At 41.9% G+C, this 27,870-nt stretch overlaps 2 protein-coding genes across 4 annotated transcripts; one reads left to right on the top strand and one right to left on the bottom strand.

Moving 5' to 3' along the window:
- Positions 1-22: 22 nt before the first annotated feature.
- Positions 23-13,955, bottom strand: coq8b (coenzyme Q8B). 3 transcript variants are annotated; one of them, XM_084951075.1, is made up of 16 exons: positions 13,845-13,955; positions 13,137-13,318; positions 12,332-12,482; positions 11,838-12,043; positions 10,160-10,226; positions 9,144-9,218; positions 8,641-8,760; positions 8,471-8,556; positions 6,143-6,283; positions 5,975-6,056; positions 4,417-4,510; positions 3,838-3,979; positions 2,948-3,055; positions 2,796-2,861; positions 2,496-2,582; positions 23-1,115 (listed from the first exon to the last, which is right to left on the bottom strand). In XM_084951075.1, coding segments are annotated over exons 1-16 (1,914 nt in total). In that variant the 5' UTR covers positions 13,846-13,955; the 3' UTR covers positions 23-809. The 3 variants fall into 3 exon arrangements, with proteins under 3 accessions (XP_084807201.1, XP_084807200.1, XP_084807202.1); XM_084951074.1 differs by having other exon boundaries at positions 12,332-12,485; XM_084951076.1 differs by lacking the exon at positions 13,845-13,955 and having other exon boundaries at positions 13,247-13,318.
- Positions 13,956-17,036: 3,081 nt separating this feature from the next.
- Positions 17,037-27,756, top strand: fbxo46 (F-box protein 46). The gene is made up of 3 exons (XM_084950376.1): positions 17,037-17,479; positions 23,223-23,803; positions 23,978-27,756. The coding sequence occupies exons 2-3, from the start codon at positions 23,336-23,338 to the stop codon at positions 25,811-25,813; spliced, it is 2,304 nt and encodes a 767-aa protein (XP_084806502.1). The 5' UTR covers positions 17,037-17,479; positions 23,223-23,335; the 3' UTR covers positions 25,814-27,756.
- The last annotated feature ends 114 nt before the right edge of the window (positions 27,757-27,870 follow it).

The raw sequence follows: 27,870 nt of genomic DNA on the forward strand, positions 1-27,870 counted from the left end.
AAGCTCACTTTGTGACAAACAATACTGTTTCACATTTTATTTCATTACAAAAGTAAAACATGCACAGCACACTGCCTTCTAAAGATACAGTACAGGTATTTGCAATAAATAAGCATGAAAAAGAGCTGACGGTACTTCATGTTATGGAGTTTTATGCCAAGTGCACTTTATAATGCACTGCCATTATTTTGTAGGGTCCATTAGACTGTCTTCTCTAATTAATCTGATAATCTGGTCATCTCGGCTGGCAGCCATCACATTTAGGTGAAAGCTTTATTCACCAACTCATCAGCAAGCACAAAATGCCTTCTATAAAAACAGGACTCGGCAGTTGGCAGCATCTGTGATTCAGTGCAGGGGCAGTATCATCACCCCCAAGATAGAAGATACTCACTCCACTTAAAAATAAGGTGGAGCTCGCAGGCAAACCCAGCTGAAGCTGGGAGGACAAACAGAACATGCAGCTCTCCTTGCTTTGTGTGTTTACTTTTACAAAATCTAATCAGAAAGCCTGCACTTCTCTGTGATCAGTTCATTGTTTAATTTCTATCTGTACATAAAAGTAAAGGTCACACCAAAATGTTGTGTTTGGACATCCTTAACAACATCCTCATACTGATGTGAGTGACGTGTAGCAGCAAAAGTCATTCGTGGTCTTTGTTAGAGCACGCTGGCAAAGTCTGTTATTACTGACATGATGTACGTCCAATCCAGTGGCTCCACTTGTGGAGTTAAGTGTGACTCTTTTCTGTCTCTGTACTCCTGAGCCAGTCTGAGAAAGGCAAATTAAAAAACTTGTCTCAGAACTGCTAAGCCCTAGCCTGCGCTGCATGCCCGGCCTGCCTACGCTGCATGTAGGCGTGGTACACATCAAGGAACATGTCCTTGCACGGTATTTTCGCGTTCAGCTTGGAGCAGATGAGGAAGGAGCCGGCCATCTTGCGGTGGAGGGAGTAGGTCTCCTCAGGTGGAGGGGTGAGGCGGTGGCGGAGCATGACCGGGATGAGGTTCTGAATGCGCTGAGTAGTGCTCTGATTGCCGAAGTCGAAGGGCTCGGCGGATGCGAAGGCTTCACCGAGAATCATCACCGCTTCCACGTGAGCATCTGCGAAGGCCTGTCGTGGAGCAGGAAGAAGAATTACAGTATGCATGATATCTTGGACTGTAAATATAATTACATGTGTTTTCTTTAACTGAGTCATATTTCATATAATAAATGACACTTTAATAGCACACATAGGCTGATACACGCCAAAAGTACTTGCTTGTCTGCCTTCACACGCATATGAACTTGAGTGACATCTCATTATAAATCCATAGGGTTTAATAAGCCATATTCCACAATTAAGAGCGTGCTTATGGGAATTTTTGACCATTCTTCCAGAAGCACATTTGTGAGATCAGACACTGAGATCAGGATGTTGGACAAGAAGACCTGGCTAACAGTCTTCAATATCTATCGGGTTGAGGTCAAGCCAGTCAAGTTCTTCCACACCAAACTCACTCATCTGTGTCTTTAAGGATCTGCTTTGTGCACTGGTGTGCAGCTTCATGGCTGAGTTGCTTTCATTACCATTAACTTCCACTTTGTTAAATATCACAAACAGCTGACTGTGGAATATTTAGCAGAGAGGAAATTTCACGGCTGGACTTGTCGCACACGTGGCATCCTATGACAGTACCACGCTGGAATTCGCTGAGCCATTATTTCTTAAATGTTTGTAGAAGCAGTCTGCATGCCCAGATGCTTGACCTTATACACCTGTGGCCATGAAAGTAGTTTAGATCTCTTCAAGATCTTCTTCTTGTGCACCTCTAATCTGCTTTTATTGCAGCTGTAATTTTAAGACCGTGTGTAAAATCCACTGTTTCCCTTTGCAACATCTGCTCAAGCGTGTCAAAACAATGATGCTTCAACTTGAGGGGGACCGAGGAGCAAGGAGTCAAATCAGGTGAGTAAAGATTCCAATCGTGTGACCACAAAACTCCTTTTATTTCAGGGTGCTGTTTGCCAGCAAACAACAGCTTAAGTTTTTTCTGCTTAATTTCCTCCCACGCTCCTGACCTGAAGCGCTGCCTTTGGGCTACAACACTGTGGACTCCTCCTGCTTGGTCTCTGGGTTGTAACCAGAGAAATGACTGTCATTAGCAGTTTGATACAGAAGAGATGAAATAGCAGAAGGGCAACCTTAAATGTTTAGAACTGGACTTCCACAGAGCAGCAACTCTGCAAGCAGTCCACAGGTGCATGACAAGAGACCCTTTAACTTGTAATGAGTCAAAATTATAAATCAGGTAATCATCATATTGCATTCATCTACTGAAAACAAAAGGGAGACTTCTTTAGTAAACACATAGTGAAACGTGGTAAGAGCATAAGGGCTGTGCGCTGCAGTGAAACAGTGCTGAATGCAAACAAACTGAGAACACAAAAGAGACAAAAACAGATAAAGTATATCAAAAATAAGCAGCAGCAGCGACTAAAATAAAACTACCTTGGCCTCGAAGCCCGTCAGGAATTTCAGGTCCTTGGATTTGGAAAGAACGGTTGCTCGATCGCCGACAGAAGCTGCATAAATCACCTGAGCACACAACACAATCTTGTTTATTTACAGAGCTCCACTTTCAGGCTGAATGTGTGCACATGCATGCGACTGTTCACAATCTCTCTTTTTTTTTTTTTTTTTGCCTTGGCTGACACAAAATTTAACCAAAGGCTCCGACGTTAAATTATTGAGAGAAACCTTGATGCATAAATCATGTTGCGAGGTTGACTGCGGGCAGATTTATCATACCTGTATGTAGTCGTCTGTGAAGGATTCTGGGTAGCTTCTGCACGCTCCAAAATCCAAAAGAACAACCTAAAGACAAGAGTGAAATGAATCTGCTGTATTTGACATCTCTATTAACATTTAACATTGGTTTAAACATGGCATGACTGCCCCACCTTGTTGGTGTCTGAGTTGTAGAAGAAGTTGGCCCAGTTTGGATCCGTCTGCATGAATCTGAACTCAAACAGCTCCCTGAGACACAGCTGCAGGATGCTGGAACAGATCTGAAGTGGAGAGAAGAGGCTTGTGTTCACCATCATGCTGTCATTTAACAATGTGACATTTCCTTCCACCTTTTGGATCCTATCCTGTGCAGCCTTCTCATGGTGCTGTGATTCCCTGCCACACTGTGTCCACTCTGTCTAAAATTTGTTGCCTTATCTCAGCTCTGAAACACATATTTCCACAGTGACACAGAGTATCACTTCCACACTGCACTGTAGGTGCTGCTGAATAATTTACCACCAAGTCATTTTGTTCTGAGAGATTTATATGAATCTGCACTTGTCAGAGTACAACACATGTCAAAACTTATGATTAAATTGCTTTAAATTTTGTTACCAATTACAAATGGAAGGTGAAGACCTCGCAAACTCTACGCATATTTAAATTTAGACTTGGCGACAGGGTAAGTCTTTAACAAAAGCCTCGTATGGGGGCAGAGCTATCCGATCTGCTCCTGCTCATCAGAGGCTTTCAGCTCTAATTGGTTCCTACAATTAGAGCTCCAGACTGTCATGGACCTCTAATTGCAGGCTTCCCAGCCCAGGACTGCCCCGTGGATGATTTTCACTGAGTCTTCTGTAAAACTGGATGACCTTTACTTCACTATGCATATTTTAAACTGAAGCATCTTAATGTGATTTTCTTTTCTTTCTTTTTTTTTAACCCAGTTGAGCATCACCACCACAATAACATCCCCTTGTATTCCAGCGCAGTTCAAACCCTAGCACCTAGACATCTGACAAATGAATGAAATTCACCTGACTGTTGAAGTAAAACACACCTGGTTCCTGGTCTCCTGGTCCAGCTCTACGCACATGTCCAGTGGGACGCCCTGCACCAGTTCCATGGCGAGCACCCTCTGGCCTGACAGCTCATCAATCACCTCGGGGACTTGGAAAAACTCATCTCCCTCCAGCAGTGATCTAAAGGCCGAGGTACGAGAGAGAGCAAGAAAAAAAAAACAAAAAAAAACTTAATGATTTATGATTAGGTTATTTGCAAAATGGAAAATATGCAAAACCCAAAATATGCAAAATCAATGGCAAATCACACGCAAAGACAGTTAAAATTAACTATACCATAACTGCCTGCATTATAATTAAGTAAAGATTACCAAGAAATGCTAAATGTGATGCTTGATTTACTAATTACACTTGAAATATATAATCTGCCACCTCTACTGGTATACTGTACATTATTAAAAAAAAACAATACATCAGCTAGATGTGTACCCAGACAGCTTAGGTTGAATGTATATGTTCTGTGGCAGCTACCAGGACATAAGTATTAAGAATCCACCCTGTGAAGCTCAAACGGTACACAGCAGCACAACACCGGCCTGGGTTCAACAGAAACCTACCTGAACTTCTTGGCACACTGTGCTTCCCTCTTATAGTCACACTCCCATGCCAGTTCTCTCTGTAGAACCTCCAAGCTGCTGTCTGCAAACAGACCTGTGGAAAAATAAATGGTGCAAAGAAAACACACAGACCATGTCATCTTCTAACAGAGCAGGGTAGCTTCTGTCTAAAAATAATTCCTATACTGCATGAGTATGTAGCAGGGAGAACACAGAAAAAAAATCAACATCAGGTTGTAGGCATTGCATTAAAAGTGTATTTTGGTATACTGGTGGGCTATAGGTAAAAGAAAAATCCAGGCATTATTCAAGCTAAGCCTTGGGTTACCATATTTTTTTTATTTAGAGTGTTAATTGGGACAAAAATGAATTAATCCAATAGGGAGCGAGTAATCCCACAGGGCAACAGTCTGTGTCAGAGTTAAAATGTGAGTATTTGCCACCAACAAGCTACGATTGTCTTTGTAAGTGTCTGACAACATTGAAAAGGATCCCCAAAGAGCCAGATGTGTGCCTAACATGCAATATGAGTGTCAGTGTGAAAGCTCAGGGGAGGCACGGAGCTGCAGTGCAAACATGGGTGAGAAATGAAGAGAGATGTTTGGTGAAAGAGTGCAATGCGTACAGTTACCACAAAGAAAATAAACAACTGTAGCTGCACAAAGCAAACTACAGTCACAAAAACGCTACTTGCTTTAGCAAGTGTTGCTGCCACTGGATGAAATGCGAAGAGCTTGCTCCGCGCAGCAAACAGCTCCCATTTGCAGATTTTATTAGCTGTGTAAACTGAAGAAGTCTTAAGAAAAAAAGAAGAAGCAGGGAGCAAAAAAAAGACCTGCCACAGATGGAGCTGTGCTCATGTTAAGTTATTCATTTGATCTGGCATTAAAGCGTGACGAGAGCGCAACTGACAAAAATAAGCACTTTTACTCTGACATGGACAGATGTCCCCAGGGATCTAATTATTCTCTCCCATCACATATTCTGTCATCTCTCCACTGTGGGTTAATAAAATAAAAGCTTAAAATCCAGCGTGGTCACTCAACTGGTTGCACCAATTATGCTCTGCAGCTACTACAAGCCATTATGCACCTATAATAAATGTGTCAGCAATCACTTAAACAACACACCTTTGAAAAGGTTTGTGGAAAGCCCTCAAACAGGTAAGTTGAAAACCACATAAACTACATAAATAAACTAATTACTTATTATTTTAGGCAATTAATAAATAAATATGCAAATTCTTTATTAATAATGAAAGAATTATTACTGTCTGAAACAAGCCTCTCTTGGATAAAAAGCTAGTTTGACCTGCATCTATAGCACCACCTTGTGGTCTTAAATAGTGGAGACACTGGTTATAATTTACACATGGGTGAAAATCATAGTATAAAAACTTGAAATGTACAGTTGTTTTAAGATTACAAATAAATAAATAACTAAATAAATGAATAAAAATCTGGATTTCTTATTGACTAAATACATCTTGCTGATTTTGAATCTGCTCTGAGGAAAGTCAGACACAAAAAAGGACACTACAGAGTCCTGTAGTTGTTACCTTCTGGCAGAGCCACGCTCATTTTCAGTACTGCCATCAGGTTGTCTATGTCGCTGCGGATGCTCTCTGCCACACCAGGGTACTGAGAAGAATAAGTGACAAACAGACAGTCGAGTCCAATGCAGAGAGTGAAACACAGACTGCGCAAGTGTGTCGATAAGCTCCTACCTGAATCTTCATGGCGATTTCTCTACCATCTTTTAAAACCCCGTGGTGGACTTGGCCAATAGAAGCTGCAGCGAATGGTTTGTCCTCAAAGGATGACAGCTTTTCTCGCCAGCCTGGCCCCAGATCCTCCTCCAGAACTTTCTATACAGTCAGAAACACAGATTGCAGCACTGTCATACATCACACTGGGTAATGCTAAAGATCCCGAGCTATAGCACATGTAAGAAAAAAGGCTTAAATAAGGTGTTTGGCAACCACGTGCTGCTACAACAGCACTGATCCGACATGAAGGACAGTGCACAATTCTTCCCAATAACAATCATCAAAACACCAAAAAGTGTAGTGAATAATGTTCTTAATGTAGAGATATTTGTACATAGGGCTTCCTGAAAAGCTCAACTTTTTATTACAACAATATAGGCATTTACAAAATATCCACATGGCCTTTTATGATAAGAAAATAAAAGGCCAAACTGGTGCTGTAGTGTCTACACGTTAATCTTTTTGCATAATAGGTGAAAACTATATGAAATCATCAGAAAATAAAAGCAATGAATACATAGCTGAAGTAGTTGTAAATCCAGTTCCATAACAAGATACTGCATCCAAATAATTGTCTGTCTTTCTGTGTTAGACCTGTAATAGACTGGTGTACTGGTTTAGAGAGTACTCTACCTCTTTCCCTGTAACAGCTATGATAGGCTCCAGCCTCCTACAACCCTGAATTGCAAAAGTGGTTAAGGAAACGGATGGATGGGTATTATTTGAAATCCATTTATGAGTGCCTATGGAGAGTTAAAGAAGTAGATGCTGTAGAGGGTAAACCAGCCACAATGCAGCAGTGGTTATAGGCTCAAAAACAATCATGTTTTTAAGAGACCTGAGCAACTGAGATGCACAAGACAGGCAACAGTGTCACCCGCTATGCATGACAGGATACATGTCAGGATGAGATTCAGACTTGTGGCGCATTCAAAGTGACGTATAAATAGAACTACTTGTCGTCCAGTAAGAATCCTGTAATGGAAAGGCAAACAGGATGCTCATTCAGACATAAAGCCACTTTGTTTAGATACTGTCAGAAATTACTGGAAAGGAATGTGCTGCAGTGGTTTGAATCACAATTATGTAATAATCTCCAGTTTGTTCATGTAAATGGGCAGCTATCGTCACACACTGTGGTTAATTATGGAGTTCCACAGGGTTCTGTGCCAAGACCGATTTTATTCACATTGTACATGGTTCCTTCAGGCAGTATCATTAGAAGGCACAGCATACATTTCATTGCTAGGCAGATAGATGACACCCAGCTCTATCTATCCATGAAGCCAGATAACACACAACAATTAGTTAAACTGCAGAAATGTCTTAAAGGCATGAAGACCTGGATGACCTCCAGTTTCTGTTAGGATCATTGGTTTTTAGAATCTTGGTTTTGTGTTTGTAATTTCTTTAGACTATATTATTCTTTGTTTTTTTTAGATTCTCTTGTTTTATTTGGCTGTCTTGTATTTTGTTGTGAGTTTTCTTTAGCATTTATTATAACCTTTGCAGTGTCTGCTTATATTCTGGCTCTTCTTATTGGTTTTGGAACATTTCATTATTATCTTTTTGTGATCCCTTTGTTTCCCCAGTCAGCCCCCCCATGTCTGTCCGCTCTGCATGTGTTAGTCAGTTTCTGTACAAGATGATTCCTGTTTTACTGTGATAGTCTCTTGTCTCGTGTGCGTTATGTTCAGTCTAACTTCCCTTGTCTTGTTATTCATGATTTTCCGCCCGGAAGTGTCTCCACTTCCCCTAATCACCCTCCTGCTTATAGACAGTATCTGTCTCCCTCTGTCCTTCGTCAGTGTACTGTTCATTTCCCTGGTGTAGTCCGTTTCCTGGTCTTCGTTCCCTAGCATCTCAGCTCCTTAGTGAGTTTCATTTGGCTTAGTTTTGTGTTTTGCCTCATGAGATTTTTATCAGCTCAATAAAGGGCTCGCCTTTTTAAAAACTGCCACCTGCCTGTGTTGCACCTTGGGTCCTCACACATCATATTCTGACAATTTCCTGCTTCTAAGATTAGATGAAACTGGTCGTGGCAGATGGCTGCCCCTTCCTGAGCCTGGTTCTACCAGAGGTTTTTCCCACTTTCTTTCCACTGTCGCCAACTACTTGCTCATGGTAGGGTCGCCCTATTGTTGGGGTTTTCTCTCTATTATTATAAGGTCTTTCCCTTACAGTCTTGAGGAGACTGTTGCTTTCATTTCAAGCTTTGCAAATAAAACTGAATTGAAATAATTGTGTGAAAATAGCTGAAGAGCCAGTAACAGGTTACAGGCTTACAGTCATCTGCCATGTGGGCATGAAGTCTGCACTCTGTCGGACCCTCTCAAAGATCTTCTGCAGTTGGGGGTTGATAAAGGAGTTGTCTGAAGAGAAAAAGCCACCGTCAGAAAAATCCTGTGAGGACATCTAAAGAGCATTTTGCGTGAAGCCCGTGTTACAGCGTGTACCTTGTATGCTGAGCATCTGGCCTATCTTGAGAGCAGCTCCACGGACCTTACACAGAGTGCTGACTATTCTCTCAGCATTGGCCTCAGACAGGAAGGGAGAGTCTAGCAGGGAGCTTACATCTGTAAACAGAAGCAGTATTAGTAATGATATTAGGTGCAACATATTAAGAGTTTCATAGCATGACAGAAGTCATTTATTTCATTTAAACTGCTGCATGTAAATAAGCTCTGGCCTTAAACTGAGACAACTGTGGATAGTGGAGCATAAAAGCTGAGGCAGTGGTACATCATCAAGCACTGCTCATTTAACACATATTAAAGCAGTTATAAATTCTTGTTAGCATATCTGATCTAAAGCCTGTCCTGGGCCTATCGGGTATTGACACATTAGAAACTACTCAAGGTTGACCAGGCGTCCATCTGTCTGCTGGATCTGCCAAGAGTCTAGGACAGAAGGCTCGTTTACAGGATGGAAGGAGAGAACAGCAGTAAAACATCTTTACCTGCTTTTTGTTTGCCTCCTAGTGACTGCTTTGCCACTTCTGCAATGGCACCGATTCCCAGCCCTACCGCCAATCCTGCAGCAGAGGGACAGAAGCAATTTTAACTGCAGGGCCATTGAAGACATGCTAGAGGAAACCACCAATCCCACACAGATGCTGCTGCTATGTAGCAGGATGGAAGTATACTCCACTACCCCACATATTTTACCACACCTTTAACTCTTCTTGACTTCTGATGATTAAGAAGCAAGAATTTTATTTTTATTGTAACAGTGGCAAGCTAATAACCAACAGTTGTCAATGAGAAAACAAATACCAAAGTATTGTTAATAGACTCCAAGAATATCCATAAGTGACTGAATGTGTCTCATCAGAACTGTTAGGTTTACATTGAAGGCTTCATAATGGGATTGATTTGTAGATTTCACACCATAGGCTCAAGGTTACATTAGTATTCAGGAAATTCTTCACATGAAGCACAATTTCACAGATTCTAAGTGGGGAAAAGAGCCTCCAACATTTCAATCAGCAGTCAAATCACTAAACAGTAGTGATGGCAGAATGGACCACACATGCCTCAACAAGTCAACTAATCAAAAAGCTTGTTTTTTGTTTTTTTAACCAGGAAAACAAGAAAACACTCAACACCAGATCACCAGAAGTACTGACGAGTCATTTCTCCAGTTACTTACTGAACATTTTTTTCTGAAATTTTCATTTAAAATCTATTTTTGTGGTGTAAGAAAAATTCATTCAGTTGTGTCTTTGTCCACACCTGACATCATGGAACATATTGCATTTATTAAGCAAAGCCCCCCCCCCCCCTTTTTTTTTTCTTTACAACTAAAGATGGTCACTGAGTTATGATTCAAGTCATTCTTATGTCACCACTTGATAAACTTGGGTTTCCCAGCTTAGACATTTTAGTGAACGATCATCTTTGTCCGACGGCTCCTGGAGTCAATTTGAAACCCAGAGACAAACTGAGCAGGTAAACAAAAACAGATTATTCTCACCCCCGAAATTAACCAGCCTGCTGATTCTTGTGGCGGGCACCTTTCTCTCTTTGGCACGATCGCTCAGCTGCAGAAAGTCAAACATGTGAATGAAAAAAAATGTTATTAATAATATCTGTAGTGGTGACTGACTCTTTTCCAACTCTTCCAGCATCTCACTTTACTGCAGAAATAGGACTAAAAAGACCTCGTGAACTCTGGGAACAATGACGTGTGGGTGGAAGAGAAAAAATATATACCTTTCACAGAACACACATAAAGAAATCATTATTAAAATAGAGTTTAAATGAACACTAAAAGTCAAAAAGACTGAATATGTACAGAAACTCATTAGATAAATATTATGGGTTTTGGCCATCTGTTCATGCACTCAAATAAGATGAAATGTATGAACTCAAAGTAATATAACGATATACATCCACAGTAATGCATATTATTAATTGTATCTGTCTGCATGTGTGTGTACAGTTAGCTCCATAAGCATTCTCTGTTTGCATTCCCACATGACATGAATCAAATAATGCACTGATATGAAGTGCAGACTTTCAGTTTTAATTCAAGGTCTTTAACAAAAGTATTGCATTAACCGTTTAGGAATTCACATCACTTTTAGATACAGTCACCCATTTTCAGAGGCCCAAACATAACAGGACAAACATAATAAAGACCATCCAGAATATATGGATTCTTTTGAATATTTGGATGAAACTTTTTTGCAGTACGCGACTGCCTGAAGCCTAGAATCCATGGACATCACCAAATGCTGTGTTTCCTTACTTGCTCTGCCAGGCCTTTATTGCAGCTGAATCCAGTTGCTGTTTGTTTGTTCTCTATGAATTCATTTTTGTATCTGATAACTGAAACGCTGTTCTACTGGGTTGGGATGAGATGGCCATTGAACAATCTGCATCGAGAAACTCTTGGTAGCTTCTGCAGTTTGTTTTGGGTCAAGACATTTGGTTGAATCTGATCAGAGCACACACAGCACCATATTGTAAACCCTCTGCACTTCCATCCATCAAGGCATCTTTTGACTGTAAATTTTAATGATGATAAGCATACGTCCACAAGGGTTGAGGTGTGCCTCAACTTAGTTAGATGATGTGACGTTGAATTTAGTTGTCTTCTGGGGGTTTTCGGGCCGTTTTGTTATTGCTGAGCTGGTCAGTTCATTCAATACATTTAAGTTTTTCTTTTAGGTTTGATGAAGTGTTGAGCAATGAAGTGTTAATGAAAAGGATCAGAACACAATGCAAAAATAAAGGCAGAGCCCTGTTTAATTTTATTTTGTGTTCTGTTTTGGTACCATTTTTTAATGAATTTGTTTAATTTGCCTTCTAAGAGAAGCATTCAGTTTAGGTAAATGAGGACCATTTTATACTGATGCCAAGATTTTTACATTAGCAGGAATGTCACACAACATGATTGTAAAAGCAGAGTTATGCTTGTCTGACAATGAAATAAAAATATTTTTAGGAGCCACTAAAGTAATCGTGCAGGACTATATAACACTTTTATTAAACCCAATGAATTAAAGCTGAACGTCTGCAGCTCAGTCACACTCTTATCATTTGGTTTAATTCCATTGTGGTGGTGTACAGAGGCAAAACCACAAAACTTTTCATTGTTCAAAACCTTTTGGACCCGACTATTTGCACACGGGCGTCCTCAAACCAACCTTCTGTTTGACAGGTTTGGCCAATGCCTGCTTTGTCTCCCGGGCTTTCTTGATGTCCTCAGGTGTGAGCTTGGCCACAACAGTGTTGTGGCGAGACCTGCTCTGGAAGTAGTACCGGTGGAGGGCTGAGGTGTTGTGAAGGAAGCGAGCACCCTGCCCAGGCCAGCCTGCGCCGCCTCCTGCCATTCCTGATTTAGGAGGTACCCCTAATGCAGAGAGAAGAAAAAAAAAATACAATACTTAAGGGCCAATAACTGGCTGAAATATACACGCCACGTGGTATGGAGGCCTTAAGGATGCTATTTTCTTTTTTTAAAATGTGTATTTGTTAAACTTAAAAAGACCAGTACCTAAATAAATGGTTTCTTTCTATTTGTTGAGGCAAACATTCTGGATAAAAAGGAGCAATGCTGGAAACCAAACAATACCATTTCTATATTCTTACCCTAAACCTCTGTTAGTGCATCCGATATTCGATAAACACTCAGTAATACCTGTGTGCATCTGTGCTGCAGGTCCCGTTTCTGTTTGGCTGTGCTCCCCTTCAGCAGGGGGGAAATCGGACCCCACAGCCCATTTGGCTGCTTCTTCAGGGTCCATATTCTCCCAGCCCTCCGCATCCGGAAACACATCCTCCTGTACTGACTGCTGCACAAACACACACACACGCACACACACAAAAAGAAATTGCTGAGTGAACTATTGTAGTGCCGGTTTAGGGAGCAGTGTAATCCAAGTTTTTGTAGCTATAATTTGCAGATTGTGGGTTTGCCGCCGTCTCTCATTTAAAAGAGCATCAGTGAGTGACTGAAGTCATTATTTACAGGTAACAAGACAAAAAATATACAATAACATGTCAAGTTTTAGCCTGTCAGATGAAATGTTGTATAGGTTAGAACTTTTGCTTACAATCAGGTTCAGGTTAGGTTAAGAGTTTGGCACTTTTATCTACCCCTTCAGAAGTAAAAGGTTTGGGAATACAGAAATGTCAGTGAACAGTCTCACAAAAATGTGAGTACCTATATGTCTGCCTCTTCCACTACACACAGATTGAAGCAGGTAGCAACCTTTAGCTAAAATATGAGAAACTCTTATCCAACCTGTGTTAAACTCACATACCCATTTACACAGCTGACAAATTTAAAGGGGATTAAATTAGCTGTTTTCAAGACAAGCAAAGAACAGAGTGTTTTGTTTATTTGTTTTTTAATTATGACATTAATGGCTCCTTTTATGTATGACTTGTTTTGCATTTAGAGCTTATTTTTTACTTTCTGCTTATTTTTCAGTTAAATTCACCTGACTGCTGCCACCCATAAATGTGCCAACCAGTCCTTCTACAACATCCTGAGCAACTTTGACCCCTGCTCCCAGGGCAGAGTTGCAGGCCATTAATCGGAGCTGCTCGCCTTGAGTGGAGACCAGTGAAGAGCCCACTTTACCAGCTCCTCGCAGCACCTTCAGGACTTCTGACAGCATCACTTCAAACACAGAGGAGGGAGAGAGGAGGACTCAAGTTACAGGTTATGAGACGTTTGAGTGACAATACAGGAAAATGCCAGCATACAAAACAGCAAACACACACACCATACTCTAAAATTGATAATTTATAGAAAATGTAGAAGTTTGAGACCTCAGATATAAATGTAAAATAAATAGTTCTGGGCAAAAACTGCAAGATGATCATCACCCCGTTTAACCTTGGATATACACAGCTGCCCATTTTATAAGAGGGAGGTGTCACGTGTAGCCTCCTAACCGTAAGCCACACCACATATAGGCTAAGTATGTTTGCAAGAAATGTCAGAATTAAAGAAAACGACACATGCATCCAACTGGGAATGTCAACTAGCTATTAAGTTAGCTCCTGGTGTTATCCAGGTTGTGTAACTCGTGGACTCGCAGACTAGCTAGCTAACGGTATCTAAATTAGACCCAAGTTAACAACAGGTATACGGAGAAGTGCTGAATGAAAACAAAATAATGTTCCCAAATTAAGTAACTCACTTTTTTCCTATCGCTATTTTTCCAGGTTTATCTCAGTGGCTGCCCACTTCCACGACTGCAGAGTGGAATGATCTATTTTGCGACGAGTCGACACCCGGAAGTTAAAATTTGACTAACTTGACTGCGAACCAATCACAGGGTGAATAGGCGTGAAGAAAGACGGGAAGCGTATTCGTTTGACGAATGGTAGTGCAGAACGCCAGCCTATAGGAAGGTTGTATCTGAACTGTCTGTCCAATTACAAACCGTATTAGGCGGGACTGAGCGGAGCAGCTACCAATGAGAAGCAGGGGTCTCATGCGTGTAGTTATGGTTACCAAACCGGAGAAGTGAATTAATACGCAGACGTTTTCTTTTCATTTCTAAAATTCAGGTAAAGTTGAGAGATTTTGTTCAAAGTGCTTGTCCTTTTGTCTGTTTGCACCTGCCTCACCATTATCTGCCATAATATACTGACCTTTTGCACACATATGTATATACTTCTTCACTTTTTCAAATATCAACTTAAAGATGTTCGACACATTGTTTTTCACTTCTACTATTCTTTAGAATGAAACATATTTATTACTGTAACCAGACTGCATTTATTTAGACATCAGTCATTACTTTATGGTTGAATTTTGTCCTTCCGTGAGGCTGACATACAGTACTGCTATGGGGCAGTCAGGTCTCTTCATGCGTGTAAATGCAGAGAGAAGGTCTTTCTGCAGTGTGAATCATTATAACTCCTTTGGGGGGTTTTTCAGCTAGTTTTCATTTTGGTATTTATTTATGACAGAATTCCCATGGGCCTCATGATCCCTCTTGTGTCACCACTTTTATGTTTTTTTGTTATTTATTTATTTTACAACCAGCATTTCTATTTTACACAATCCAATCCAATGAAAAATCTGACGTTACATTATGAATTTAGAAAATGTTCCTGCTGTAATTATGAGTGGTCTATTGATCAAGTGGAGCTGCTGTGACGGCTGTTATTAGGCTGACACTGAGAGTTATTGCACATTTTATGAAATTGCTGGGCAGTAAAACTTTATGCTCTGTATTAACTAGATCTGTATAATTAATAAAAATGATTAAAAGCAAAATGTTTTAACTATGGTCCCGATCCAGGCTGGTAAACAAAATTGCAGATCGTGAGAAATAGGTGTAGTGGATTATTGAAATATGTCCAAAAATAAATGAATATAAGCCAAAAAAAGACTGTACAATTCTAATGAGTTTGAAAGCCAATATTTGACATGATCACCTTTATTCTTCAACACAGTCTGAACAGAATGTCTTTAATTAGTCTTCAGGAATAGTTCTCCAGGCTCCTTGAAGGACATTCAAAGCTCTTCTTTGGATGTTTCTGCACTTTGTTGGCATCACACGTTATATTATGCCTGTCAAACTGTGTTATCTTTCATTTTTCATAGATTCAACTAAAACTAATAGTGTTTTTTGCAGACTGCTTGTAATAAAGTATCTAAAGATATGATTTAAAATTGCTTATTTGCTAAATTGTCTGTTATGTCTAGACACAACACTGGTTAATCCCTTGAGTTTGGCACCTTTTTATGCTTAAATTACTCAGTGTTTAATATCTTAACAAAACAAAAACATCCCTAATCACTGCACAATAATACAATAAAAACCGTTAACACTGATTAACTTTAAATAACAAACAATTGGTTCTTTTTATAGATATGGATATTTTATGGATAGTTCTGCTACCTGATGAGTTACACTTTAAGTTACACGCTGGTATGTCACTGGATCCTGTCACATATATGATACTGGCATGATATGGTTCCACTGGTCCACCGAGACTGAGACCTAACCCATCACCCCGAACAGTTGTGGCTGATGGCTGACTCAACCTGAGTCTGGTTTTGCCAGAGTTTTCTCCCTGTTATAAATGGGAGTTTTTCCCACTGTTGCCAAGTACTTGTTGTTTGGTGCTATATAAATAGAATTGAACTGAAATTAATTGAATTAAGATAGAAAGGTCACTGAAAATTTATATAAAGCTGCTTTGAATAGACCTGTGATGCAACATTTCTGGCCCAATAGAACGACAGTGCCCCAATCCATAGGACCTAAAAAGTCTCTGAATGGTTTGATGAGTGTGAAAATCATGGAAATCATATGATACAGCCTGTGCAGTCACCAGATCTCAACTCAGCTGAACATTTATGAAAGATTTTGATCCCGGGGGTAAATAGTACCATAAACCATATCATCAAAACACCAGTATGCCTTTCAACAGTGTTTTCCAATGTTTCCAAGTAGATTACCAGATACTTGGCCCAACAAGCAGTATAGCACAGATTAAGTCAAAGAATAGTTGTTTTTTTGTTTTTGTTTTTTAAGTAAAGCAGACATTGATAGTGATGACATAAGCAAAAAAGATGCTGACATTTATGCACACATAAAGCTGCGGCATCTAGCCCTCTGCTGGACTGACACGGTGCTGCTGGAGGCTTTTACACAGCTGTTTCTGAAAAGCAAATGTGCAAAAGATACTGACCACTATAATACACAATCTATATTTATCTGAGACAGCATTTAATTATGTGTGTGCATTATGGGTGTGTGAGAGTATTTTAAATATAGTAGTGAGTAACAGCCAGTGCTGCTGTGAGTTTTATTTACTTGGACACACCTACAGCTTTTGGAAGATAAAATGAAACTTTAATGATCCCTGTAACCAAACTGGGTCACTGCGGCACAAGACAGTGTTGGAAACTGGGTATAAAAATTGAAACAAATCAGTCAATTTGGCACAACATTGTTGATTTCAGCTTGCAGAACATGATTGTGAACAATGAGATGTGTCGGATAACAGCAGGAGGACTTCCACAATGGAAATTTAAAAAAACAAATACAAACAAATTGTAGAAGATATGACAATATGCAAATGATTATCTAGCCAAAAAATGAAAAATGCTGATTTGGACATATTAAGTCACAGAAAGTATAGAAAAGGTGCAGAGTGATCGTCACGGTGAACGTCACGCTGGTGTGGAATGAGTGGAAATGTGCCTATATGGATTTTCCCACCTGTCTTTGACACAGTGACCTTTTGATGTTGCGTTTTTACAGTGTGGTCCAGTGTAGAGAGCGTGGATGGAGCGGGAGGTGCAGGGGGCGGCAGAGGGAGGGAGCTGTGCATACGCCATATATGGGCACACCACCGACTCTGCATCCCTATTGGCTGCGGGTCTTATGCAGCTGCTTGTCAACAAGATGGCCTTCCTCATCTCGCCGTTTTGACACTGATTATTTTGGTATCCCCGAGAACATACCGTAAAAGCTCGTGTCACTTCTAAATAGATAGTGGTCGAGCGGCTGTTGATAGTCCTAACAAGGCCTACGGTCAGCTAGACTGTGTCCAGAGAGCTGACAAGCACGCCATCCCCGTTGGCTGCCACCACTAAGACAAGGTTGATAAATAGAAAGTAGCTGCTGGCTAATGACGACGTTAGCCTGCGAGTGAGCTAGCTTAGCTACGTGGACACGGATAGTTAACTCGTGTCACCTGCATTTGACCAGACAGACTGATCTGGTTGGAGCGAAATTCAGCGAGGAGACACTTGTCATCGACAGCCTGTTGGTTAAGAAGGTTGTCTGCTTCAGTTAAAACCACTGAGGTAAGCCAGCTGCCAAAATACAACGCTCGGGGTCTTATTTAAAAATCGTAGCTTGCTAGCAAGCGCTGTCATGTTATTATGCAGGTAAGTTGTGCTATTCAGCTAGCAACCTTGGTAGCTACTAACCGACCTGTTTGCTATGTGTGACTACTCGTTAATAATCTATATGAAGTATTCAAGTCTGTAGAAGATTTTTTAGGTTACCCTCGACGTTAGGTTATGTTAATTATTAAAGTGTTGGAAACTTGGCCAATAAGGTGTTGGGAATTTTTACGTTACTACGCCGCTGTGTAAGCTAACTGTTTGCTGCTTGCTCAGCCAGCTACTGGATTCCCAAAGACATTGAGATGATAACGAGCATCAACTGATTACAATAATAACAACAACAAAAATAAGAGTATTTGTTGCTGGCGATGGTGTTTTGTGATGTCCCACTTGTTGGTTGAGAGTGTGGAGAGGTTGGCAGTATTTCAGCTAGTTTTCAGAGTTGTTTGGTTACCTTAAACACAACTAGGAAAGGTAAGGGATAACCTGCAGGCCTCCGATAGCGAAGACTAAATACTCCGTGGCACAAATATCTAGATATATGCACTGCGATAGAAAATAAAATAAACTTCTATTTCGTATAATGTTGTTTGTTTTATAAACCCATATGAAGAAGTCTAAAGGAAATCTGTTTTTGTGACTGTAGCTTAAACTCTATTTTAAAAAGTCCATCTTAAACGGAGTTCAGTTTGATGTGATTTTGTTTGCGGGTGTTTGATTTGCCCTCGTCCTTTCAGATGTTCAGTTGGATAACACTGTTGACACAGTGGCCTTTGTGATTGAATCAAAACTTGCATCACAGTCTAATTTGTGATGTTTCAGCACAAACGTGCAGACACAAACGCAGTGAGTCCTGCAGTCCACTCAGCCACACTCCCCAGGTGTCCAGACAGAAAGCCTGCTCTCACGTAATGTTCCTGGGCAGACTGCTGGAGCAGTGCGCTCTGCCCTATTGTTGTGTTGACAGTTTGCAGCAAAGCTGGCCTGCTGGCTGCTCGTCTGTTGCATTGTCTTCATGCAGGGAGGGAGATTGAGCTAAGGCTTTTTGGCATGCTTGGGTCCCATCATTCGTCAGCTTTTGCCCGTCTGGCTGAAATGCTGTGAAAAAGAGAGCGGGAGATCTGGAGGATGGTTGGAAGGAGTTTGAGTTACTCTCACTCAGTGTTATTCAGGCTGACTTCTTTGCAAAGATGGCATTAGACCAGGAGCTGACAGCCTTAAAGGGAAAAACAGCAACACCATCTTAAGTTAAATGCTTTGGTTCAGCATCTGCTAATCCGCCTCGTTAAACCTTAAATTAGAGTTTACAGGGATGTAGTACACTGTGTGTTCAGAACTGTGCTCACCTGGTGAGAGTGAAACTGCTCTTCATTTGTATAGGGAAATGAGTCCCTTCAGCAGAAATGGAGTTTTGATGTAAAAGGTCAAACCTGCAAATTTGTTCTAACAGCAGGATTTTGCGAGCAAATAAATACCTTTTATATATATGTGTTGTGTGGAGCTATATTGTGTAAAACATTTGCTTTTGCAGTTGTGTAGTTGACATTTCTTCAGTAGGCTTCAGTAGCACCATCATTGCATGAGATGGGGCAGTAGCTCATATTGTCCATGTCTTACCTGGTGTTTACATCTAGGCTGTGGAGTTCGGTGTGTACTTTCTACATGCACTAAGTCATTATTGTTGTTTTTATTCTTTTTTTGTTTATTTGGCAGTTTGTGTATGTAAACGCACAGTTAAAAGAATTGGTGGTATCAGTCGCTACCTTTATGTTGGGACAGGTTTAGAGGGATTAGTTTGTTACAGGATGCGTAAAACCAAGCTTTTATTCGCAGCAACTGGCTCTAATGAATAGGGAATAACTTACAATAGCTGGTCAGTCTAGTACAAAATATTATAACTGAAAGAGAAATTAATCTCCAGCTTTGTCTAGGCCTTGATGTATAAAAACAAAACAGGAGTACACCTTCTCTCACACACGCTCTTTATGTGCAGACCTCAAGTATACACAAGTCCACGCATATACGTTTGTTTGTTTTTGTTTGTTTTTTTTGAGCAAACTGATTTTAAGATGAATTTTTAATCATCATATTTATCACTGTTAGTTTTTACAAACATGGCTAAATAAACATACAACTTGCTATTCACAAAGTTCATTACAAATATTACAAATAACATATTGTGAATTTAGGTTTATTAGACAGCTGCTGCTGCTTCTTTTTCTTGTGGTGGTGATAATTATTGAGGATAGCTTGTAGTGAGTGCTATAAATAGCTGCAGCAGTATATATTGGTGTGCTTTTCTTGTATAAACTGATGTGCTTTTGCCTCTCATTAGTAGTGTGGCAAAAAGACTACTTTTAAAGCCAAAAATAGGTGTATAGCACAGCCAATAACATTTGAGATTTATACATTTTTACATCTTGACACACAGCATAACAGAATAAATGTGTAAGCTCTTTTCTTTGTGCATACTCACAGTTGAGTTGTGAATCAATTGTTATTAGTGTTCTGCATTGTACTGCAGTGCACTGTAATGTGGCCCAATAACACAAATGTAGACTCAGAAGGGCAATAATCATGGGGCATGATCATTTGAGGATGTTGAAATATGATGCAGTGTGTCATTTGCAGTTTGTGTCAGAATTGTTACACCCCTGGAATAGTTAAGATGACAGGTTAACTTCAAAGTTTCATAATTGACTAAATCACCGTCATAACTAAATGAATCACCTTCATATCTCTATGATGTCTCCTTAAAGAAAGAGTTAAACTGGTCAAACAATTAATGTGTTGTCATTTAAATGTATACTTATTTAGCATACACAGACTGGAAATTGCTGTTCACCTGGGCTGTCTGGTTGCATTCGTGTTCTGATGTACTATTAGTCAGTCATCTGACAACAGATGCAAGGAGTTATGCAATATCAGTGGAACTGCCTGTTAAGCTTTATGGAAACGGAGAATACAGTGAGTGAATACAGAGAGCAGGAAGTAAAAGAATAGACTTGCTAAAACCCAGAGGAGCAACCTGGCTGAGTCCCACTGCTTGCCAGATTTTCATAGAACTGAGCAGTTTTGTTCTTTGCCAGTGCCAACACATCCACGAATAGAGAAAGAGGGTTTTCTCCAACCTTCTTTTCATTCTGTTTTTTGTTAGTTTCCTTATAGGTAGGAAAGTAGAAGGAAAATACAAAAATAAAAATGTGACTTTTTTGTTTTTGTTGGTTGTGTGTGGGGTTTTTGTATTTAAAAAATGTTTTTAGATTTTTATTTTTTAATTGCCATTTTTATATTTACAGGAATGTAGGTGCTATAAAGTCTGGTCTGCAGTTTAAAGTGGCTGATGTGTTGCGTGTGAGAGACTTCATAATAGATTGCTGCTGTGGGCAGGCATTCTCTCTTCTGACCCCTCTTATTATGCCATCCAGTAAGGTATGAAAGATGGATTGCTTGCAGTGAGAATATGGAGAGAGAAATGGATAAAAAGGAGGCCGAGAATAAAAGCGTTCAATAGACATCTGTAAGGGGTCGTGGAGCGAGGCAGGAAAAAGGGCTCGCTAGCTTTTTTTTATTCCTCACAACAGTATAATCTCAGCTCTTAGCCGTGTTGTTGCTGTGTGATTATAGAGGAAGCGTTTGAATTGGTTCACCACACTGTGTGGGCGGTGTTTGGTTTTTGCACCTCTCTGAGCTATTCCATTAGTCCAAATGTACAAAGCACCACCCATCCAGTGTGTCAGACGAGAGGCACAACCAACGAAAATGGAAAGCAGGGTTTGGTAAAAAACAGTCATACAGTAAACAGGTCTTCAATTAGCTGTGTTATCAGGCAAGGTAGGTTCGAGAACTGCCAACCACTCTAGTTTATGTGATCCATTAAAACACACCCTGTATGAACTTAAATGGCCATTTCTCCTTAGCAGTTGGGATTACAATACATAGATGATCACCAGCTTTTGCACAGTGCCAACTTGTTGTTCTATCTGGGAATGTTTATTATGGCCTGTAGTAGAATAATCTCCCCTGTCACCCTTTATAAGAATGGGTGGAGGAAATCGCAAGAAACATTAATCATAACTGAATGAAAAAGGGTGGATGCAACCTCAGGAGAACCGTGCATGACATAGATGAACTTCAGCACCAAACGGGTACTGTAGCAGTCAATCAAAAGTTAAACACAGAAAGTTAATTACAGATAAACAAAGCTGCTTTTTGTGAAAACCTCACTGGAGCGAGATCTGAGCAGACACGCCACACAAGAAGCAAGAGAGGGCTCAGTTGTTGATATCATTTATAGTATGACAACTAGACATGTCAACATGGTGTTCAACACAGCGAGCAGTTGTTACTGCTGTTGTCTCATTTTGCCATGGCTGTAAAAACTTCTCATGCAGTGTAGGGCTGTCACAAACGATTATTTTGATAGTCAACTAGTCACCGATTATTTTTGCGATTAGTCGATTAATCAGATCCTGCCTCCATTGGGCGTAAAACGTACAGCTTATTGCACCAGCATGTGTCTGCTCTTATATATCGTTATTACTCTTAAATCCTACTTATTCTTGCGTCTTTTGGGATCTTACAAAGCTTCAAACGACATGTTAACTATTAGATTAGTCGTCGACGATTTTAATAGTAATCGTGACTAGTCGACTAATCGTGGCAGCCCTAATGCAGTGCTCTAGAGTCTTCACATTATTTATATAGGGGTCAGGATGTCCCCGTCATCATAGTCTGACAGTCGTTTTTAACAAAATATTGCCATTTGTGAAGGGTCAGTGAACGAATCAAACATAATTCAAACTACATTTAAGCTGGGGTGGGTGGTCAGTTTTTACATCTGTATTTCTGTGGTTACAGTCAGGTCTGCTTTAACAGTTTAAACATATTGCTTACGACTGACAGATGAGGTGTAATTATTCAAGCTGTTCTCAGATGTCGTGGACACTTTCAGGTTAGCAGTGTGCCAAACATGTTGCTCTGTTGCCACTTGTTCTTTAAGTGTGCCGGCACGTTCCTGGCAGTCCATACAGCTGGCATAGCTGCTGATGCAAAGCATGCTGGGTGGACTAAAGGCTTTCCCTCTTAGCCTGCAGCATACGCTCCTTGGCAGGGAGAAAAGGGTGAGGACAGGGAAAAGGACTACAACAGTTTCACTACTAACCCGCCTTCTCTGCTGTTTGCTAAAAATAGATCCATCATATGCCTGCATGCTCCTCCCTGTTTTGCCTTCTATTAAGTCCTCTTTGAAGCCTGGAGATGCAGCGGGAGCGGGGGAGAGAGAGGAGCGTCCATTTGGCACTTTTGTGTTCTGTCTTTCATCCCTTTCATCTGCAGGCCACAGACCCCAAACCTGAAATGGAATCCCTTTAATTCGATTTTAGAGGCTCCAAAGCAAGTGAGATGATCTTGGTGCACAGTAGCAAATGTAACAGCTTAATCAGGTTTGGCCAGAGTAGGAGACAGACCAGTTGTGATTAGTCCAACAGCAGTAGGATGATTGTTCTGTTCTCACCCGTTTAGCGGCGCTGAATGTGAACTCTGTGAATACTTCACAGCAGCTGTTGAGGACAGCCCCAGTTGGCCATTGATTATCTGACTTGATCTCAGCACTGATGAACACTGGCGAACTGCAGTTTAACTTTTTCTCTTCTTCTTTCCTCTTCTACTCCCTTTTCCCTCTATCCTGTCGTTGTAGGTTGTATGCCCAGCGCCCATCAGGTTGGCTCTAGGACAGGGAGCCGACAATGAGAGCTCCGGGTGTTTGCTGGCCAGTGTAGATGCCGATATGCAACGGTGGTCCGCATCCTGATGGACCGAGACACCTTCTCCCACATCCGGCTGTGGTGCCCACGCCCCTTTGGCACCTACTCCCAGAACAAAGCTAGGAATCCAGGCTCAGGGGGGAGTGGTGGAGGAGGTGGTGGTGTGGCAGGGTCCCCCTCCCTCTGCAAGTCTGAGCCCTCTTCAGGTGCCAGAAATGAAGATGTAGGGATGATAGTAGGGGTGCACGAGCAGAATGGAGAAGAGGAGGGTGTGGGTTCAGAGAACACTCCACCTGAACCTGAGCTTGACTCCAGCTCCCTCACACAGAACCAAGCCACTCAACCCCCTTCAGCCCCTCCTACACCACCCTCCTCTGGGTCCCAGATGGAAGATGGCCGTGTTTTGTTAGACACCTGGTATGTTATTAAGCCAGGTAATACCAAGGAGAAGATTGCCTTCTTTGTTGCGCACCAGTTCAGTGGAGCTGGACAGCCTAGACCCAGTGCAATGAAGGTAAGGAGGTGAAACAGTAAAGAAGTATTGTATTTATTATATATATATATATATATATATATATATATATATATATATATATATATATATATAAATAAATTATTTTTTGTAAGATATTTTAGTTAGAATTAAGACAAAGAGCTAAATGCATTTTTTTTTTCTTCTTTCAAACAGGTCAAAGGTAACTGGGCAACTGACTGCAGTAAAGCCAAAAGGCGGAGGCGATGTTCATCCTATGACCCTCCGACACGCTCCCAAGCCTCAGAGTCACTTCTCAGCAATGACCCCTCCCTTACACCTCCCAGCCCTGATGAACCACAGCTGGGAGGGGTGAATGAAACGGACCTGCTTTCAGTTGCAGAGATGGTTGCCTTGGTTGAGCAGAGGACTGCCATGGCCCTTCAAGGGATTGTGGGTGTTCATGGTAACCAACACCACCACCAGCCCTCTATTACCACACAGAGCCCGGGCCTTACCCACCACCAGCACACTCTCCTGCGGGGCACAGTGTCAGACCCCTCTCCTATGGTTTTTGTGTCAGACAGTTCCAGTGGTCAACCCTCCAAAGAGGTCCAGAAGTCGTCGTCTCCCATCCAGACAGACCAGCAGCTTGAGGAGCAGCAGCAGGAGTCATTCAGGGTTGCCCAGGCCATTGCGCACTTTGAGTCCCAGAACCTGGAGAATCAGCTTCATCTGGGCCCTGGTTCTGGAATAGAGTCCTGTAATCAAGACAGGGGAAGGGAGTGTAGGAGAGGAGGTGAGTCTGGTACGGTAACACCACCTCCACCCCCCAGCCACAGTCATGGTGAGGTTAGGATAGCTTTCAGAGTGTCAAATCTGGACCCACGGTCTCAACTGGAGCCAGCTGGCAGGTCCCGCTGTATGTTTATGAGCTGTGGTGGTGGGAGTAATCAGGCAGCAGCCAGGGCCAAAGAGAAAATTACCTGTGACCTATACCAGCTCGTCAGTCCCTCATCAAGAGATCCTAGTAGTCTGCTGCTTGCTGCCACAACTGCTACCCCGAAACCAGATGGAGACCTCCATCACCCTGACAGGCCGGCCTGTGGCAGCCCAGACCCAACCCAGGAGCTCTCTTCTGGGGAGAAGAAGGCTGTAGGTGTAGGAAGGGAGCGAGTGACTGGTTTCCATGTGGAGGTGGTGGTGACAGGTGCTGTGGATCAGTGTGTGTTTTATGGCAAGGACAGTACAGAGAATGTGCAGGAGGAGACTGTATGTTTTGCTATGCCTAATGGGGGAGGGGGCAGTGGGGGTGTTGGAAACTCTACTGATCCCTCATGTGACGATCCCCCTCCTGGACAGCTCTTTTTCCTTCAGCCCCCTCGGGCTGAGGAGGAGGAGGATGTAAAAGGAACGGGCCCTGTCAGTGGGTCAGGAATGTGCTCTTTGGACTGCGCCAACAACAACAGTCCTGGGGCAGGAGTGGCAATGGGCTCAGGGGAGCGGGCGACCCGACCAGACTCTCCTAGCGTTGGAGAAGACTGTTCAGACCCTTCACTGTGTCGCCTCTACCGTCACGTTTCCCATGACTTCCTGGAAATCCGCTTTCAGATTCAGCGACTCCTTGAACCTCGACAGTACATGCTACTGCTCCCTGACCACATCATGGTCAACATCTTCAGCTACCTGCCAACGCGCTCGCTGGCAGCCCTCAAGTGCACCTGTCACTACTTCAAGGTGTTGATTGAGACATATGGGGTGCGGGCTGTGGATTCACGGTGGAATCAAGACCCTCTCTATAGAGATGACCCCTGCAAGCAGTGTAAGCGACAATATGAGCGCGGGGATGTTTCTTTGTGCCGTTGGCACCCCAAACCTTACCACCATGACCTGCCTTATGGACGTTCCTACTGGATGTGCTGCCGGCGTACAGATAAGGACACACCGGGCTGCCGTGTTGGACTCCATGATAACAACTGGGTCCAGCAGCCTGCTGATGGCTCTCAACCCATCCGCACCAAGCGGGAAGACAGAAGGGAGGAAGCTAGGTAGAGAAGAAAGGGCACACCTCACATATACCAACTCTCATCTCATTCTGTGCACCTCCTTCTTTCCCACTCTCATCTGATCAGAGGACAAACAGGAACAGAGAGGATCAGCACTCCAGGACTGTTTTGTTTTTCTTTGCTGCAGCACTCCTTCCTCATACCTGCCCTCAGTAGGAGGTGTTTCAGTGGTAAAGAAGGAAGAGAGGTGTGTCACTCTCCTTGCCTTGTTTGTTTTTGTTTTTTGAAGCCCTCCAGAATCCCTCTCTCCCCCACTGTGCTCCAGAGTGGTCACTTTGAAAAGTTTCCATACCAGGGTTGGGTCCCCTACTGCTGCTGTTATTCAACCCTTTTTCTGCCTCTTAATCATTCGGGTTCTTGTCTAACTCTGCACATGGTTGTTAGGTAATACATGTGAAAACTTTGCAGTGTATTTGATTGAGATTAGCATTCATAAAGTGACGCATAAAAATGTAATGCCCTAGAGCCTGCTTGTTGTTGTTATTATTATTATTATTATTATTATTATTATTCCCAGAACTTGTTCTATGTTTCTGTGTCGTATCACAAACTTCCATGTTTGCTGTACAATGGTGCTTCAAGGAATGAGCTGTACCGAGTCCAACAGATGTAAAACTTTTCAGTGGTGGAATGTTCAGCATTAATATAGAAATGTGATTGTATAAAGCAAACTTGATTTTTTTCTTTTCCGTTGTACAAGGTTGCCATTTGTACCTGTCCTGCACCATGCATTTCTATTTTCTGAATGTGCTGTAATGTTGTACACGTCGATCAGTCCCCTGATAATGCTGCTGAAATCATTGCCTGTGTCACTGATGTTAATTCTGAAATAGCCATTGGTTAATGACAGGCACAGTCTCTGCACACTGGCTGAGACTGAGATTTTGGGGCCGTGTCATAGTTTCAGATTGGACCCTAACCTTGCTGACCAGCCATAAAGAGGAGCCACTGAGAACTTTCTGGTTTACACAGAATCATGGGAGATGAACCTGATTAAGTTCAGGGGGATTGAATTGGGGGGGGAAGAGAAACTTGATGTCACTTTGGAAAGGCCTGATGTCACTTTGTATGGTTTGATTGACTTGGTTGTTTGCCGTTTTTTGTTTTTATTTTTTTTTCTTTTGCTGTTTTTTTTTGTGTGTGTGTGTGTGTGTGTGTGTGTGTGTGTGTGTGTGTGTGTGTCAGATTGTTTGCTGTTGTATTTGCTTTTATTTTGAGGACTGAGTTCTCCCTGTACCAGTCTGTCACCCTACTCAACCTGCAAAGATTTCTTTTTAAGTATTCTATGTTTGTTTTAACCCCTAGCTCTCTTCCTTTCTTCCACCCCTCTCCGTCCTCCGATCTGGCAGAGGGCAGTGTTTGCCAAAGCTGTCATTCATGCTTTGAAGTGGGTTAAACCAACTACCACACGCCGCAGAAACTCTCTACACCAGCTTCCAGCCTTAAAAGCCCCCCTACCTCTTACCCACCCTGCAGGAGACTGAGGCATCAGATACCTCACAGATGATCAAGAGTATTGGGAGTCGCACAGGACCCTGTAAGTGGCTAGATTTCAGATGCTCGACAGACTTCATTCAGCTCTTCTGGATCCACCCAAAACTCTTAGAGTGGGAGTGTAAGATGAACAGTGCCTGGTGACTGCTCTGACTCTCCATTCTTAGGGAGGGGAAACAAAAAGCCACCTCCTTCTCTCCCTCCGCCTTTCTCTCTCTTGCTTTTACACTCCCAGACTCCCCCCCCCCTCCCCGCAAGCTGACAGACTGGACATTACAGAACTGATGTGATGAATGATGCTGAAACTCTGCATGGAGATGGGAAGGTGGTTGGATAGTTATGGGAGACCTCTGTGGGTTCCAGATGTGTACAATGCTCATGGGAAATATCTGCTTAAATAAAAACAGAAGTGATGATTAAAACTGGAAATCTGAATCACTACCTGGTTTGTGTGGTGTCTCAACAGCCAAGTTACGATTACAAGTCAATCTGTGTCACTGTCACTAAGTCCCTGCATATTTATGGAGTAATATTAGAGCCGACTCGATT

This window comes from Perissodus microlepis, chromosome 14 (assembly GCF_051167445.1).
Source record: "Perissodus microlepis isolate ML-2025 ecotype Zambia chromosome 14, ASM5116744v1, whole genome shotgun sequence".
In the NCBI taxonomy this organism is placed as follows: domain Eukaryota; kingdom Metazoa; phylum Chordata; class Actinopteri; order Cichliformes; family Cichlidae; genus Perissodus; species Perissodus microlepis.

What these genes read in the sequence shown, in the direction of transcription:
- coq8b (XM_084951074.1), bottom strand. An exon ending in CAGGCTGGTTAATTTCGGGG is followed by an intron (nt 9,219 to 10,159) that starts GTGAGAATAATC and finishes CCTCTGCTGCAG; the next exon opens with GATTGGCGGTAGGGCTGGGA. An exon ending in ACCAGGAGACCAGGAACCAG is followed by an intron (nt 3,056 to 3,837) that starts GTGTGTTTTACT and finishes TCTCCACTTCAG; the next exon opens with ATCTGTTCCAGCATCCTGCA.
- fbxo46 (XM_084950376.1), top strand. Translation starts at nt 23,336, where the DNA reads ATGGACCGAGACACCTTCTCCCACATCCGGCTGTGGTGCCCACGCCCC. An exon ending in CTAGACCCAGTGCAATGAAG is followed by an intron (nt 23,804 to 23,977) that starts GTAAGGAGGTGA and finishes TCTTTCAAACAG; the next exon opens with GTCAAAGGTAACTGGGCAAC.